This window comes from Lynx rufus, unplaced genomic scaffold, assembly GCF_022079265.1.
Source record: "Lynx rufus isolate CCGP_SWC_20201006 ecotype Redwood Valley unplaced genomic scaffold, mLynRuf1.p SCAF_15, whole genome shotgun sequence".
In the NCBI taxonomy this organism is placed as follows: Eukaryota; Metazoa; Chordata; class Mammalia; order Carnivora; family Felidae; genus Lynx; species Lynx rufus.
The window spans coordinates 22711912-22728842 of NW_025814829.1; the positions used below are offsets into that span (position 1 = coordinate 22711912).

General features: G+C 40.3%; 1 protein-coding gene across 1 annotated transcript in view; it reads right to left on the minus strand.

The window, feature by feature from the left end:
* The window catches only part of LOC124510019 (protein phosphatase 1 regulatory subunit 12B-like), a 94524-nt gene that overhangs the window by 12675 nt on the left and 64918 nt on the right, over positions 1-16931 (minus strand). Inside the window, exons 4-8 of the mRNA XM_047076676.1 lie at positions 11201-11360; positions 9771-9915; positions 8644-8718; positions 5699-5778; positions 4905-5044 (exon numbers count right to left, since the gene is read on the minus strand). Of these exons, the coding sequence (XP_046932632.1) occupies positions 4905-5044; positions 5699-5778; positions 8644-8718; positions 9771-9915; positions 11201-11360 (600 nt within the window). The remainder of the gene's footprint in view (positions 1-4904; positions 5045-5698; positions 5779-8643; positions 8719-9770; positions 9916-11200; positions 11361-16931) is intronic.

A 16931-nucleotide genomic window follows, 5' to 3' on the forward strand; every position in this document is an offset into this window, starting at 1 on the left:
TGCACCTAGTAGGTGTGCTGGGGCCTTCTGATCTATGTACTCTGGAAACAGAGTCCCAGAGTAACCCACCTATGAATTATGTGACAATTTTTAAATTTTCTTTTTAACTTTTATTTATTTTTGAGAGACAGAGACAGAGCATGAATGGGGGAGGGGCAGAGAGAGAGGGAGACACAGAATCCGAAGCAGGCTCCAGGCTCTGAGCTGTCAGCACAGAGCCCGACGTGGGGCTTGAACCCATGAACTGTGAGATCATGACCTGAGCCAAAGTCAGATGCTTAACCAACTGAGCCACCCAGGAATCCCGAATTATGTGACAATTTTAAGTCACATCCCAGCTGTGTGACACTGGGCAAATTACTTAACATATCTGAACCTCTATTTTCCTCACTGGCTAATCAGAGATTTAATTCTTGCCAATAAGTTGCTATAAAGACTAGAGACAAGGAGTGGCTGGGTGGCTCAGTCTGTTGAGCGTCTGACTTCAGCTCACATCATGATCTCGCGGCTCGTGAGTTCGAGCCCCACATCGGGCTTTGCGCTGACAGCCTGGAGCCTGCTTTGGATTCTGTGTCTCCCTCTCTCTCTGCCCCTCCTCCCACTCATGCTCTGTCTCTCAAAAATAAATAAACATTAAAAAAAAAAGACTAGAGATGATGTGTTTAAACTGCACAGCTCAATGTCTGGCCATAATGAGTCCCTAGTTATTAATGCTATCATTTTTTTTTGTGGTTATTGTGAATATTCAAGGCATTCTTTAAGTATTACCTGAGAATCTCTATCCCCAGGATATATACCTTCCTAGCCAAATGCAACAGACCATTACAGTAAGAAACTCCCAATGAATCTATAACCCTGTGTAGTGACCTCTCAAATTGACTCTGGGCTTGGCAATGTGACTTTCTATGGCCACTGGGACGTTAGCAAATGTGACATAAGCAGAGGCTTACAAAGTGCTTGTACACTGAGTCTTGTCTTTCTACTTGTGGAATCCAACTGACGTATGAAGAAGCAGTGGCTAGTCTCCCTGATGATAAGAGAAACACTTGCTTCAAACATCCTAACCAAACACCAGAAAGGTGAGCAAGGCTATCCAGGACCAGCCATCCTCTAGCTGACTTACCAACTGACCACCAACACATAACTAAGTCCAGTATTATTACATGGGGGAGAGAACAGCCATCCTAGTGAAGCCCTTCCCAAATTGCCAACTCCTAGAACTGGGTCCATAAAAATGGTTGTTTTAAGCACCACTAAATTTGGGGATGGCTTGTTATTCAGCAATAGACAACTAATATACCAAATGTTTAAGCCAAATAAATAAAAGAGGAAAATAGAAATCCAAATCAAACAGCTTACATTCACCTCAAAATAGAATTAGTATTCTTTACAAATACATTTATATGTAAGACATACGAAAACTGTCATTTTATGAGGTTGTATCTATGGACCTTTAAAAACAGGATAAATGCAAAACCAAATCCAGGATAAATGCATTCAACAAATACCTGTTCAGTACATACATAATGTGTCAGGCATCATTTGGAAAGGTTTAGACATAATCCAGTTCCCCAAATTCTTCCAACATATATATATATTTATTGAGCACCCCAGCATGTAGAAGGAAGGCCCTGTGCCAGGCTTTATGGAAGACAGAAAGATAAACAAGACACACAATACATTTCAGTGCTTCTGAAACTGGTTGGTAGGGGAAGAACAGAGGAGATGAGAAAGAAATAAATGGAAATAACACTCTTAGTGTAAGTAATAAAAAAGAGATTCAAACGAATAGTTACCAGTCAGAGGAGGGAAGAAACACTTGTATCTGTGATGATAAGGCTTCATAAAGGAAGTTGATTTGAGCTGGGCTTTGAGACATGAGTAAAACTTCAAATGGCAGAAATGAGCACGGTGGCTTGCTGCAACCATCTGGCTTCTGCCTACGTCAGGCTCCTGAAACTGCTCAGATTACCGGTGACTCCCTAATTGCTGTCTCTTTCTTGATCTCTCCCTTCCCACTCCTACCCTGGCTTTTCTGATGCAGAAATACATACTCTGGTTTTCCTCAACCTTTCTGACCATACCTTCTTTGCCTCCTTTACTTCCTAAACACACCATTCTTTTTTGTAACATCTTTTCTCTACAGTCTCTCCGGTGGGAAATCTCATCTTTTCTACAGCTTTAGCTGTCACTTTTTAGGCAGATAATTTCTTTTTTTTTTTTTTATGAATATACCTTATTGTCAAATTGGCTTGCATACCAACACCCAGAACTCATCCCAACAAGCGCCCTCCTCAATGCCCATCACACATTTTCTCCTTAAACCCCATCTACCCTCAGTTTGTTTTCTGTATTTAAGAGTCTCTTGTGGTTTGCTTCCCTCCCTCTCTGTTTGTAACTATTTTCCCTCTTCCCTTCCCCCATGGTCTTCTGTTCAGTTTCTCAAGATCCACATATGAGTGAAAACATATGATATCTGTCTTTCTCTGACTGACTTATTTCACTCAGCATAACACCTTCCAGTTCCATCCACATTGCTGCATGATTTCATTCTTTCTCATTTTAGGCAAATAATTTCTATATTTCATTCTGCCCCTGCTACTCTGAGGAGTCCCAGACCAAAGTTAGGATCTTAGACATGCCACTTGCCAGGTATGAGACCCAATCTGCCTAACCTCCTACAGGGTCAATTTCCCATGATAATACAGTGATGATGATATGTATCTCAAAATATGTGGTTGTAAGTGCATTGCAGAGTAAAAAAGCACTACATAAATGTAAAGTGTCGTTATAATCCCCCAAACTAAGTACAATCTTTCTTTTTTTAATTGAAATGTTTATTTATTTTTGAGAGAGAAGGAGAAAGAACAGGAGCAGGAGGAGAAGGGGCAGAGAGAGAGAGGGAGACAGAGGATTCAAAGCGGGCTTTGTGCTGACAGCAGAGAGCCTGATGTGGGGCTCGAACTCACAAACCGTGAGATCATGACCTGAGCCGAAATCAGACCCTTAACCCACTGAGCCACCCAGGCGCCTAAATACAATCTTTCTTACTAGTGAATACCACTGACTACACTTATCTCTGTCATGTGGCATGTATTTGATTCATGTATCTGCCTTCCTATTCCCCTGTATCTCCTAGATGTGTTCAACAAAAGCATTTAATGAATGTGAATGCTTGTCCTGTGCCTGGCATCTCACAGAGACCTAGTTACGAGTAAATGATAAACTAGAGTTCCCAGCCGAGATGAGGAGTGCTACAACACAGATAAGTAAAAAGTGTTAGAGGGATACAAACAGGGGAGCGATTATCATGGGGTGGGAGAACAGTGAAGTGGTCTGTTCCTTTTCAGCTTCTTGTATAGGAAAACTAAAGAAAGCCTTCTTCAGTGTGGTAAATCCCATGGTTTCTCACAGAAATCACTCAATAAGCACTTGATGGCCAGAAATGAATTCGAAGACACAAATAAATGTCCAGGGATAGGAAAGCTCAGGGCATGTTTGGGGAAACCAAACAATCCAGCGTGGCTAGTTGATGATGCTGCGTAGGCCCTGGAAAGCACTGGAAAGGTGGGCTGGAGATGGATTATGAAAGATCTTAAAGGTCAGGCGACGGGGTTTGGGATTACTCCACAGGCAAAGCCATGGGTGAGGAAGGTGATCGTAGACAGTTTCTGGACAGGGGTGTAGCATCACCCCCGCCAAAGGGTGCTGTGAGTGTTTGACTCCAACAAGCAATGTAGAGATGGGCTGCAGGGCACCAGAGACCTGAGGCATGGGTACATACCACAAAACAATGATAGAAGTTCAGGTAGCTCCCTCCCATTCTTCTAATAGCTTGGTAGCCAACAAAGTGATCTAGCACAGAGCAAGACCAGATAGTAATACCTGAAGCCTAAGACATGTAAGTACTCAAAAAACAGTAAAAACATAAAAAAGATGAGTACTTACAAATTTTGATAGGTACTACACCAGCATTTCCAGAGTAGGCTATGCCTACTTAATAACAGAAATTCAAAGCTCCATGAGTAAAAGGTCATCTCCCATGCTACCAACTTAGCTAGTGCTTATCTTCTCTGCACAGTCAATGGTCTCTAATTGCCTTTGGTGACATTCGATGAGCTAATACTAATACTACCAATACAAGCCAGTGAGCTCAGGACACAAGTACGGTAAAATCTTAGTTATCATGAACTTCCAATTATCCATGAGAGCTATTGTGTTGCTTTTGAACCTCTATTGAGTAAAACCCAGTATTTATCTCCTCAGCATTTGCCTGACTGTATATCAAAACCTATGGGTGATTTTATAGCATGCTGATCTGACCATGTTTAGCAGCTCCCTCTCACTGTTGGGGGTCCTGTCTTGCCATATGATAAACTCAAGAAGTACCACATGAAGCATAAAGAGTCATAAAGGTAAATATGATTTTGTTCCTTCTTGAATCCCCAGCTCAGGAATTGAAGGAGCTTCACATAATCAGAAGGAAAAATAAAAAGATCTTGGGATTCTGTTTAGGGAATCAAATGAACCTGAAAACTAAATGCAAATTTTCACCAGTTGGTTAAAGAGACTTGACCAAATGTGCCTCTGCAAGACCTCATCTCCTCAGTCTCTTAGCATAGTGAGGTTTGGAATCTGGTCTCTCAATCCCACCAACCCGAGGTCAGACAGATGGTTCCTTTACATACACAAGAATTTTTTGTGCACCTTATCATATGGCTACATAGAAACTCGTACACATATTTCTAACATAGCTCACAGCTTTTACAACCGAGCTTTTACTCAAAATTGGATATCTTATCTTTGAAAACTAAACTTAAAGCTCTTTTTGGAGCCCTCTGAGGTCTCCTAGCTGTGATAAGCAGTGATCTCCTTGCATTATGGAAACAGGATCTTTGCATTACCTGCCTCCTTCTCGGTTTCTGACTCAGAAGCTTCATCTTCACCTTCCTCCTCCTCTGAGCTGGAGCTGCTGGACTCTTTGCTTTCTTCCTCCATTTCTTGGGACTTGGGTATCTCTTCTTCATAGAGCATCTTCTCTTTGCTAAATTAAAGAAGACGATTTGAGTGCAATTCAGAAATGGCAAACTATTCAAGTTCACTGATAATCAAGCATAAAGAGAACAAGTCTATAAACCTCTGTGTAGAAGGGGTAATAGAAATACATCAAATCCTTCTCAATTCTAAATTTTTTTGGATCTTTGGGTTTTTGCAGACTAAGGTTTAGTATTTAACTTCAGAATATGACTTAAGCAGATTTCACCTGTTCAACACACAGGAAAAAGGAAGGCTATGAATCTTGATGGTGATGAAGCAAGCAAATATGTTTTAAAAGCCATTTAATAAATGTTTACTGAGTGCTTATTACATGCCAGAAATCATGCCAGGCCCTGGAATGGTGGTGAACAAAACACACATGGGCCCTGAGTTCACAGAACATACAGTTAGGGATGCAATGAGGACTAGGAACCCCTAAGCCAGGGGGGAAAATGTTGCACACAGTCTCAATTAATTTCTAAATGTAAAACACATTCATCCATCCTCAGTGTTTCCCCATATCTCAGTGCCACCTCCTTGCCCCTCAAAGATTCAAACACAGTTTCCTTACTATATAAATTCTCAAGCTAAGTATGTCACACACACATAGCACCCACACACAGCAGAGCTCATCACATTTCGCAAGCTCTGAATGTCTTACTTCTTAAAGAGTCCACTCTGCAACTTGCTGTTCAGGTCTGACTCAATGAGCTTATTCCGTGTCTCTTTTTCACTTCGAAGCTTGAAATTGAGAAAACAGAGAAAAGGAGGGAAGTTAACTACTGGTAAAAATTAGCAACAATGAGAACTCAAAATGGTACTATCATTCTGAAGAAGACAGGACCAAAACCAAAAAGAAAGAACTGAGAAAAAGAGAAACACATCAGTTGGGTCTCTTTAGAAGACAATGACAGAGAACAATCTTCATCCAAGGTAGGAGAAAAAGCATAGGGTTAGAGGTTCAATAAAACTGCCCATATGAAATATCCAAACCCAATCTTCAAAAAAAGCCTGGCTTCTAGGGGCACCTGGCTGGCTCAGTCGGAAGAGCATGTGACTCTTGATCTGGGGGTCATGACTTCGAGCCCCACGTTGGGTATAGAGATTAATAAAAAATAAATAAATAAACTTAAAACAAAAAAAAAGAAAGAAAGCCTGGCTTCTAGTAGACTAGGAAAAAAAAAAAAAAAGGAAGGAACTCTGAAAGAATTCTTTATGACCACATACTGAATTAGGTCGGCAATAGTACTAAAGGGGATATAAGCCCTTAGAATAAATCATCTGGTCCTTAGATACATGCTCTGCACAAAAAGTGTTTATATCCCTGGACCCCAAAGTTAGGCATGGGGCAAAGATAAGCACCATTCCCAACATAGAAATGTTATTCAGTGAAAACATTATTTATGTTCAAAAACCAAACCATGCTGGGTAAAGGGTGCACAGAAACTCTCTATATTATTTTTGCAACTTCTATGTGAGTCTAAAAATTATTTCAGAATAAAAAGTTTAAAAAAAAACAACAAAAACCAGGGGCACCGGGTGGCTCATTTGGTTGAGCATCCAACTCTTGGTTTTGGCTCAGGTCATGATCTCAGAGATCAAGCCCCAAGTCAGGGTCTGCACTGACAGCACAGAGCTTGTTTGGGATTCTTTCTCTCTCTCTCTCTGCCTCTCCCCTGCTCATGCTCTCTTACTCTCAAAATAAATAAATGGACTTAAAAAAAAACACCACCACCAAACTATGCAAAGTATACATCTTAGGAAGGTTGCTGCTGCTAAACAACAGCACCAATACTGTGTTTGCAAAGTCCTAAGTTTTAGTTTCGATTCCAGTTGCTCACTAAAGAAAACAAAACGAACTGGAAGTTGTGTTTGTCTGAGCCGTACATATGCAATTTTCCAACTAAGCCTTGAGGTAACGAGGATTTTCACTCTACCGGTGCAGATGTGGTGAACATGGGTGAGGTGAGACATGGCTGGTCTGTGCCATCAGTGAACTATATAGAGTTCTTTCTTTCAGAGCTGCTCTACGTTTCTCTTACTGGTGCTAAACTTGAGTTCACATGCCCTGAGCCACAATCATGCGAAGGAAAGCTAGTGATTTTTTTCTGTCCCACTCTGTTCAAACATCAACCCTGATCATCAATAACTGATCTTTATTCTCTTTGCCCAAATCACTCATCCCACTTATGGGTAGAAAATGTAAATTATTTACAGTTTGTCTTTATATTGGGTGGGTTTTCTCATTCCGCAGTCTATACGTGGGTACCGGTCTCCTATGTAGCACTAAGCGACAGAATGGTACGTGCAGCCAAACAATAAAAGATTTAGAATGAGAAGGGAGAAGTGGATTGAATTCTGGATATCTGATGAATGCTGAATAAGTATGAGTCATTGACCAAGTACTGTCCAATGCCAAAAGGCAGTTTTAGTTTTGTGGCCTTGTTTGCTTTTTCAGAAAGAAATATATTCCTTTCTGTAGTGAATTTACTTTAAATTTTTTTTTTCAACATTTATTTATTTTTGGGACAGAGAGAGACAGAGCATGAACGGGGGAGAGGCAGAGAGAGAGGGAGACACAGAATCGGAAGCAGGCTCCAGGCTCTGAGCCATTAGCCCAGAGCCCGACGCGGGGCTCGAACTCACGGACCGCGAGATCGTGACCTGGTTGAAGTCGGACGCTTAACCGACTGCGCCACCCAGGCGCCCCTGTAGTGAATTTACTTTAAATAAAGATGTCCTTCCAGTCAATAGGGGAGAAAAAAGTGAATGAGATGTCCTCTACCCTGGTACTCCCTATTTGGAAAAAACTGATTTGAACATACCATACCACATTCACTTTCTAGAACTCAAGGGTAATTATTAGCTTATTGTTCTTGTCATCTTTTTAAAAATAGATTTTATTTTATTTTCTTAATGTTTGCTTATTTTTGAGAGAGAGGGGGGAAAAACAGGAGCAGGGGTGGAGGGTGCAGAAAGAAAGGGGGACAGAAGGTCCAAAGTGGGTTCTGCACTAACAGCACAGAGCCTGATGTGGGGCTCGAACTCATGAATCATGAGATCATGACCTGAGCTGAAGTCAGATGCTTAACCAACTGAGCCACCCAGGCGCCCCTGTTCTTGTCATTTTTGACTTTCAGGTGATTGAAGGCTATCTTATGATGAGTAAACTTTAACAACAATGGTTTTTGGAATATCTTCTAACAGACTATTGCTAGTCCCTGAAGGGAATAATGATCATCTCTGAAATGCAGATATGTCCATTTCAGCTCTCAGTAGACAACTAAAACAAGTGATTGAGATATCTGCAGTGGACTGCATTGTTATAAAAGCTTTAGAAATACATGTTTATTTATTTATTTTTCAGAGAGAGAGAGAGAGAGGGAGCGAGTGAGCAAGCGCCAGTGGGAGAGGGGCTGGGAGAGGGAGAGAGAGAGAATCCCAAGCAGGCTCCACACTGTCAGCACAGAGCCCGACTTGGGGCTCGAACCCACAAACCACGAGATCATGACCTGAGCTGAAATCAAGAGTTGGACACTTAACCACCCAGGTGCCCCCATTGTTACACTGTTACAAAAGCTTTAAAAGCATTAACTGAAGACTCACCACATTCTGCTTCTTCTGGAGCATCTCCAAGTGCTCCACAAGACCCTCATCAGCCACATCAAATGGTGTTTGGCCCTGGCAGAGAAAAGGGGTACCATGATCAACAGAAAACAGAAATAGTGATCACGTGACTTTATGAGAAAACTATTCAATACTCACTTTATGCCTTTGTTCCAATTGATAGCTGCTTCCCTAAAATCTATTCTGCATTATAACAATGCCTTCAACTAGCACAGAGGAAGAAACAAAACAAGGAACAGCAAGTCCTTTAAATACAAGTTTTTATAGTTTGTAAAACAGTATTGAGGAAAGCATCACATCATCTCTAATGCTTTATTGCCTTTTGGCAAATAATCAATTGAAGTTTCTCCTTGTACCTGTTCTAAAATGGTCTTAATTGCTCTGATAAATTCAATAAGGGGCTTTTACAAGCCTCAGAAGGAGACTCAGGGCACATATCATCTCCCTTGAAGTGAGAGAAGGGTATTTTTTTTAGGAAATGTCAGCACAATTTAGGACGCTAACCCACAATCTGAGAGAAAGCTGGGTTCAGGAGAGATGTGAGGCAGGTAAGAACATTTACTAAATAAAAAGCCATGTCTCTGGATTCCTAGAAAATCAGTATTGTTGGGATAGGAGTTCCAAGGCTTCTAAAGTTGCTTGACATGAGGCTCAACAACACTATTTTCAGCCAGAGACAAGGATCTTTGTCATTATAATGTTTTTTCAGTGACTGGATGTGAGTAGAGCTCAGCTATTAAAAGTCTTTGAATTAAAAATGAAGCAAAATAACATCTTTCATACTTCACCACAAACAACAGCCTTAGGACTTCCAATGCTCATTTTTGCCAAGGGCAAATATCTTTTTTTCCTGTTTATTTTAGGGCCTTCAACATAAAAAGAATCAGAATGCTAGGTCAGTAGAGTTTTATTTAACATAGCAAACCTCTCTGTGTGGATAATGAGGCAGGGGGGAGGGAGGAGGATGTGGGGAGCAGAGCCATAGCTGCCTGTGACGTATGTTTCCCTGGACAGTGAGCCTGGCCATTTAACTGAGACTTTAAGTTTTTGTTCTAGAGACCCAGCCACCAATCTCACTGCCCTTTTAGAAGGTCGGGCATACTAACCAGTTTGTTCCTGATATCCATATCACAGAGTGCTTCCGCCAGGATGGAGCAAGCCTCCTTCACACCCCAGTGCGCAGCAGCATGGAGGGGAGTCCAGCCATCATAATCCTGAACATTGAGTTCATAGCCAGCCTGGATTAAAAGTCTAAGAAGAAAACCCCAAACAAGATATTTATACCCTCTATATTATAGTTTTCTGCCACATAAACTATCACCTAATTGATATTTCAGATTTTGGCCCTGAACCACTGGGGTCTTGTGATTATTTCTGTCCTCTAAGGCAGAGCTCAGGTTTCATAGTTGCTACACTGAAAACCAATCATACAGAACAGTTATCAACCCTCTCTTAAAGGTCCTATGGCACTTCCTAGGCACACCCATGTTGCACCATGGATGCAAACGTTTAGAAAGGTGTACACCTTTGAGATTAACCAAAGCCTAATTAATTATATTAGCCAAACCACATAATTCTGTTACAAGGTGTGTTTTCCACTTCTAGTGCAGGAAGGAAGAAACATGTAAAGTGAGAACTCAATTCTCTTCAGGGCACTTTACTTACTACCTTTCTAGTTGGTCTTTCCAGGACCCTGTACGTTTTACTGTAGGCTGTCACACTTCCAGCCCTGCAAAGTATCTGCAGGGACTTCGTGCTAACTACAAAGCTATAATCTGTGTGCAAGGAGGAAGAAAGGTAGGACTCCTGAGGTCCCAAACTCCTGAGGGCCCCTGAACGAGGTTCCCTTTATCACGGGCCTCCAGACACAAAGAACTCCAGAGAACGTCAACCAGGCCAGGGAAACCCCACGGTGGGTGGAATATGAAGCACTGGAAGAGTCTGGCCACGACTACACAGACAGTGCTATTAGCTACCCACGATTTGGGAAAGCCTGTCAACAGTAAGCACCAAGAGCTACATTCAGCATGTGTGGATGTAAGGAAAAATGGAACAGGCAGACGAGTAGAAACTAAATCCCTCATGTAAGTTAAACTCTCCTAGTCTAGCTGGACACTGCACACTCAGTATCTGTAAAGTTCATCTAAAGAGCCAAAGAAATGATCTGTGCCCAAAAAGGACCAAAATGACCTGACAGAAATGATTCTGTCCTGTATTACCTGACACCAAAGGTGAAGATTGCAGGGAAAGTAGTGATAAACCAGAGAGGTCATGTAAGGTCATCTCTTAGGCCAGTCTACCTCAACTCTGTTTTCTATCATGCACGTCAGTGAGAAGCTAAAGTGATAGTAGGAGGGTGGGAAACCATCTATGGATTCATATCAGCAAAACATAAGAAAAGACTGCATGATCAGAGAGGAAAACAACAAAGAAAGAATTGCATCATAGTTGAAAATCGAATTCACCCCCTGCTTCCAAAACCCAGCTCGTTTTCTCCCAGTGTACCAAATTCCTGATTGATGTAAATGCACCATACCTGAGGACCTCAGAGTAGCCCTTGGCAGCCGCCACATGGAGGGCTGTGGCCCCTGAACGAGGCTGCCTTACATCTTCTATTTTCCCACTGTTGAGCCACTGGCGGGCATCCTGTAACATCTGTTGTTCTTCTTCTTTTCTTGACTGCTCTAGATCAACTCCTGCAGAAACCAGATAGCCAGCATTACTGTAGGTCCATTTAAATCTGACAGGATATTTTCCTTAGGTTCTAAACACATCATAAATAAAACCACAAATAACAGTTTAGTCACCAAGTTGGGTATTCATCAAGTTTACTCCTTATTTAGAAGAGCAATGGCATTTATACACATATTAGTAGTTTTACCAGGGTTAAATCGTCATTTTAAATACTATGTGATGGCAGTTCCATTAAAGGAACGTGCTTAAACTTGTTTTCAATTTTAAGAACATAAAGACCAAAAGAACATTAGTTTTGTATTATAATATTTGCACAATGCTGTACACTTCAAAGACCTTCTACATGTTATACCGTTTTAGTTGGCCAATAATCCTTTGAGGTAAATATAACAAATTACTATCACTATTTAACAGATGAGGAAATAAGCATAGAAAGGTGTGGTGCCTTTGCTCAAGGCCACAAAATACATCAGAGCTGCCACTAGAACTCTGATATCCTAGGTCTCTGTCTGTTGCTCTTTTCCACTTACTACACCATAAGATTGGTAACCAAAAATCTTGGTTTCACGGGGCATCTGGATGGCAGTTGGTTGAGCGTCCGACTTTGGCTCAGGTCATGATCTCAAGGTCTGTAAGTTCAAGCCCCAATCGGGCTACCTGCTGTCAGCCTGTCAGTCCAGAGCCCACTTTGGATCCTCTGTCCCCTCTCTCTGCTTCTCCCCCACTTACACTCCCCCCAAAATAAATAAGTATTTTTTTAAAAAATCTTGGTTTCAGGTATGATATACTTTAAAAAAATAATCTACCTCTAATGTTCAATTCCGTATGAAGGGAAATATACTGACCTGAAGCTATAGAATCTAGAGTAGCTGAGTAGGTCACGTGTAGTTAAACTTCCAAGGGAATTTAGCTTTTGTTTCACTTTAAAACATTATGGAGGAACTCCCAAAAGTTCCTCCTTTTAGCCACCAACTCTCCAACATCTGTGCCAGTGAAAAGGGACAAGGGTGGGCATTCCCCCTTATATAAGATAATTACATGTCCCAAATACAAACACACCCATCCAAAGAGTTTTATACCCACAAGCAGGCTTTCTCTGTGTTTGGTCTACTCTCTTCCAACTCACTTCCTAAATGAGAACCTGTGAACTATCCAAGGATTATCTGTCTGATTTGGGGGGGACAGACAGGGTGAAAGGGTAAGCAATTTATTTTATTTCTTTTTTTCCCAGTGTCACTGAGATACGATAGATATATAATACTATGTAAGTTAATTTTTACAACATGTTGATTTGACACTGACATACTGCAAAATGATCACTACAATAAAGTTAGTTAACAACCGCATCACCTCCCAAAATTACCATTTCTTTTTTGTGCTGGGAACATTTAAGATCGCCTAGCAACTTTCAAGTTCATAATAGAGTATTGTTAATTATAGTTACCATGCTGTACATTAGATCTCCAGAACTTATTTTATAACCGGAAGTCTGTACCCTTTCTTTGACCAATATCTCCCCATTCATCCCCACCCCCAGCCCCCCGGACACCACTATTCCACTCTCCATTTCTATGATATCATACAATATTTGTTTCTTTCTTTGTCTGACTTATTTCACTTAGCATAACGCCCTTATTTCACTTAGCATAAGGCCTATCCATGTTGTACAGAGCAATATTTCCTCCTTTCTCATGGCTGAATAATATTCCATTATACACACACACATATATATACACATATATATGTATGTTATATATATATACATATATATGTACGTTATATATATACATATATATGTATGTTATATATATATACACATACATATGTGTGTGTGTATATATATATATATAAGATATTATATATATATATATATATATATAATATTTTTATCCATTCATCCATAGAATGACACTTAGGTTCCTTCCATATCTTGGCTATTGTGAATAATGATGCATTGAAAATGGGAGTACAGGTTTCTCTTTAAGATCTTACTTTTGGGGCGCCTGGGTGGTGCAGTCGGTTAAGCGTCCGACTTCAGCCAGGTCACGATCTTGCGGTCCGTGAGTTCGAGCCCCGCGTCAGGCTCTGGGCTGATGGCTCAGAGCCTGGAGCCTGTTTCCAATTCTGTGTCTCCCTCTCTCTCTGCCCCTCCCCCGTTCATGCTCTGTCTCTGTCTGTCCCAAAAATAAATAAACGTTGAAAAAAAAAAAAAAGATCTTACTTTTATTTCCTTTGGATATATACCATGAAGTGGAACTGCTGGATCATATGGCAGTACTATTTTTAATTTTTTGAGGAAATTCCATACAGTTTTCCATAGTGACTGTACTAATATACATTCACACCAAATGTGTACAAGAGTTCCCTTTCCTCCACAGCCTCACCAACACTATTTCTTGTCTTTTTGATGATAGCCATTCAAACAGGTGTAAGGTGATATCTCACAGTGGTTTTGATTTGCATTTCCCTGATGATTAGTGCTATTGAACATTTTCTCATAACCTGTTGGCTATTTGTATGTCTTCTTTGAAAAAATGTCTATCCAGTTCCTCTGCCCATTTTTAAAAATTTTATTTAATTTATTGTTTTAACTTACATCCAAATTAGTTAGCATATAGTGCAACGATGATTTCAGGAGTAGATTCCTTAATGCCCCTTACCCATTTAGCCCATCCCCCCTCCCACAACCCCTCCAGTAACCCTCTGTTTGTTCTCCATATTTAAGAGCCTCTTATGTTTTGTCCCCCTCCCTGTTTTTATATGATTTTTGCTTCCCTTCCCTCTTGTATCTTAAAGCCCTCATATGAGTGAAGTCATATGATATTTGTCTTTCTCTGACTAATTTCGCTTAGCATAATACCCTTTAATTCCATCCACGTAGTTGCAAATGGCAAGATTTCATTCTTTCTGATTGCCAAGTAATACTCCATTGTGTGTGTGTGTGTGTGTGTGTGTGTGTGTACGCATACACCTCATTTTCTTTATCCATTCATCCATCAATAGACATTTGGGCTCTTTCCATACTTTGGCTATTGTTGATAGTGCTGCTATAAACATTGGGGTGCATGTGTCCCTTCAAAACAGCACACCTGTATCACTTGGATAAATACCTAGTAGTGCAATTGCTCGGTCGTAAGGTAGTTCTATTTTTTTTTATTTTTTTTATTTTTTTTTATTTAAAAAAAATTTTTTTTTTCAACGTTTATTTTTGGGACAGAGAGAGACAGAGCATGAACGGGGGAGGGGCAGAGAGAGAGGGAGACACAGAATCGGAAACAGGCTCCAGGCTCTGAGCCATCAGCCCAGAGCCTGACGCGGGGCTCGAACTCACGGACCGCGAGATCGTGACCTGGCTGAAGTCGGACGCTTAACCGACTGCGCCACCCAGGCGCCCCAAGGTAGTTCTATTTTTAATTTTTAATTTTTCTATTTTTAATTTTAATTGTTTTCCAGAGTAGCTGCACCCAGTTTGCATTCCCACCAGCGGTTCAAAAGAGATCCTCTTTCTCTGCATCCTCGCCAACATCTGTTGTTGCCTGAGTTATTAATGTTAGCCATTCTGACAGGTGTGAGGTGGTATCTCATTGTGGTTTTGATTTGTATTTCCCTGATGGTAAGTGATATTAAGCATTTTATCATGTGTCGGTTGGCTATCTGGATGTCTTTTTTGGAGAAGTATCTATTCATGTCTTTTGCCCATTTCTTTACTGGATTATTTGTTTTTTGGGTGTTGAGTTTGATAAGTTCTTTATAAATTTTGGATCCTAACCCTTTATCTGATATGTCGTTTGCAAATACTTTCTTCCATTCTGTCAGTTGCCTTTTAGTTTTGCTGACTGTTCCCTTCGCTCTGCAGAAGCTTTTTATTTTGATGAGGTCCGAGTAGTTCATTTTTGTTTTTGTTTCCTTTGCCTCCAGAGACGTGTTGAGTAAGAAGTTGCTGTGGCCAAGGTCAAAGAGACCTGCTTTCTCCTCGAGGATTTTGATCCTCTGCCCATTTTTTAAAGTTTATTTATTTATTTTGAGAGAAGAGAGCATGCGTGCATGTGCAGGGGAAGAGCAGAGGGGGAGAGAGAGGATCTCAAGCAGGTTCCATGCTGTCAGCGCAGAGCCCATTGTGGGGCTTGATCCCACAAACTGCAAGATCGTGACCTGAGTCGAGATCGCGACCTGACTCAAAATCAAGAGTCAGACATTTAACCGACTGAGCCACCCAGGTGCCCCCATATATGGACTTTATAATGTTGAGGTACATTCTTTCTATATCCAGTTTGTTCAAATTTTTATCATGAAACGTTGTTGTCTTTTGTCAAATGCTTTTTCTGCATCTGTTGAAATGATCATGCAATTTTTACCTTTCATTCTATTGTTGTATATCATATTTATGTATATTGAACCATCCTTGATTTTCAGAGGTAAATCCCACTTGCTAATAGTGTATTAGCTTTCTTGTGCTGTTGAATTTGGTTTACTAATATTCTGTTGAGAATTTCTGCATCTACATTCATCAGGGATATTGGCCTATAGTTTCCCTTTCTTGTACTGTCCTTATCTGGCTTTGATATAATGATAAAGCTGTCCTCATAAAATGAATTTGAGGACGTTCCCTCCTCTTCAATTTTTTTGAAAGAGTTTGAGAAAGCTTGGTATGTATTCTTCTTTAAATGTTTGGTAGAATTCACCAGAGAAACCACATGGTTTTGAGATTTTCTTGTTGTTTATTGACTCAATCTCCTTGTTATCGATGTGTTCAGATTTTCTATTTTTTCCCGATTCAGTCTTGGTAGGTTGTATATTTCTAGGAATTTATCCATTTCTTCTAGGTTATCCAATTTGTTGGCATAGTTGTTCACAGTAGCCTCTTATGATGTTTTGCACTTCTGTGGTATCAGTTGTAATACCTCTTCTTTCATTTGATTTTATTTATTTCAGTCTTTTTTTTCTTAGTCTAGCTAAAGGTTTGTCAATTTTATTTATCTCTTCAAAAAAACAGCTCTTAGTTTCATTGATCTTTTCTATTGTTTTTTTCTGGTCCCTGTTTCACTTATTTCTGCTCTGCTCTTTGTTATTTCCTTCCTTCTGCTAACTTTGGGCTTAGTTTCTTCCTTTTTCTAGTTCTCTGAGATGTAAAGGTGAGTTGTATATTTAAGATTATTTCTTTTCTCCTAATGTAAGCATTTGTCACTATAAACTTCCCTCTAAGAAAAGCTTTTGTTGCATGTAAAACATGTTTTAACATGTTGTATTTCCATTTCTGTTTGTTTTAAGATATTTTTAAAATTTTTAAAATTTTTATTTTTTTGAGAGACAGAGCACGAACAGGGGAGGGGCAGAGAGAGAGGGAGACACAGAATCTGAAGCAAGCTCTAGGCTCTGTGCTATTAGCACAGAGCCTGACATAGGGCTTGAACTCATGAACCATGAGATCGTGACCTGAGCCAAAGTTGGAGCCCAACTGACTGAGCCACCTAGGCGCCCTTCAAGATGTTTTTAAATTTTTCCTTTGATTTCTTCTTTGACCCACTGGTTGTTCAGTAACATGTTGTTTATTTTTTTTAAATTTTTTTTTTCAA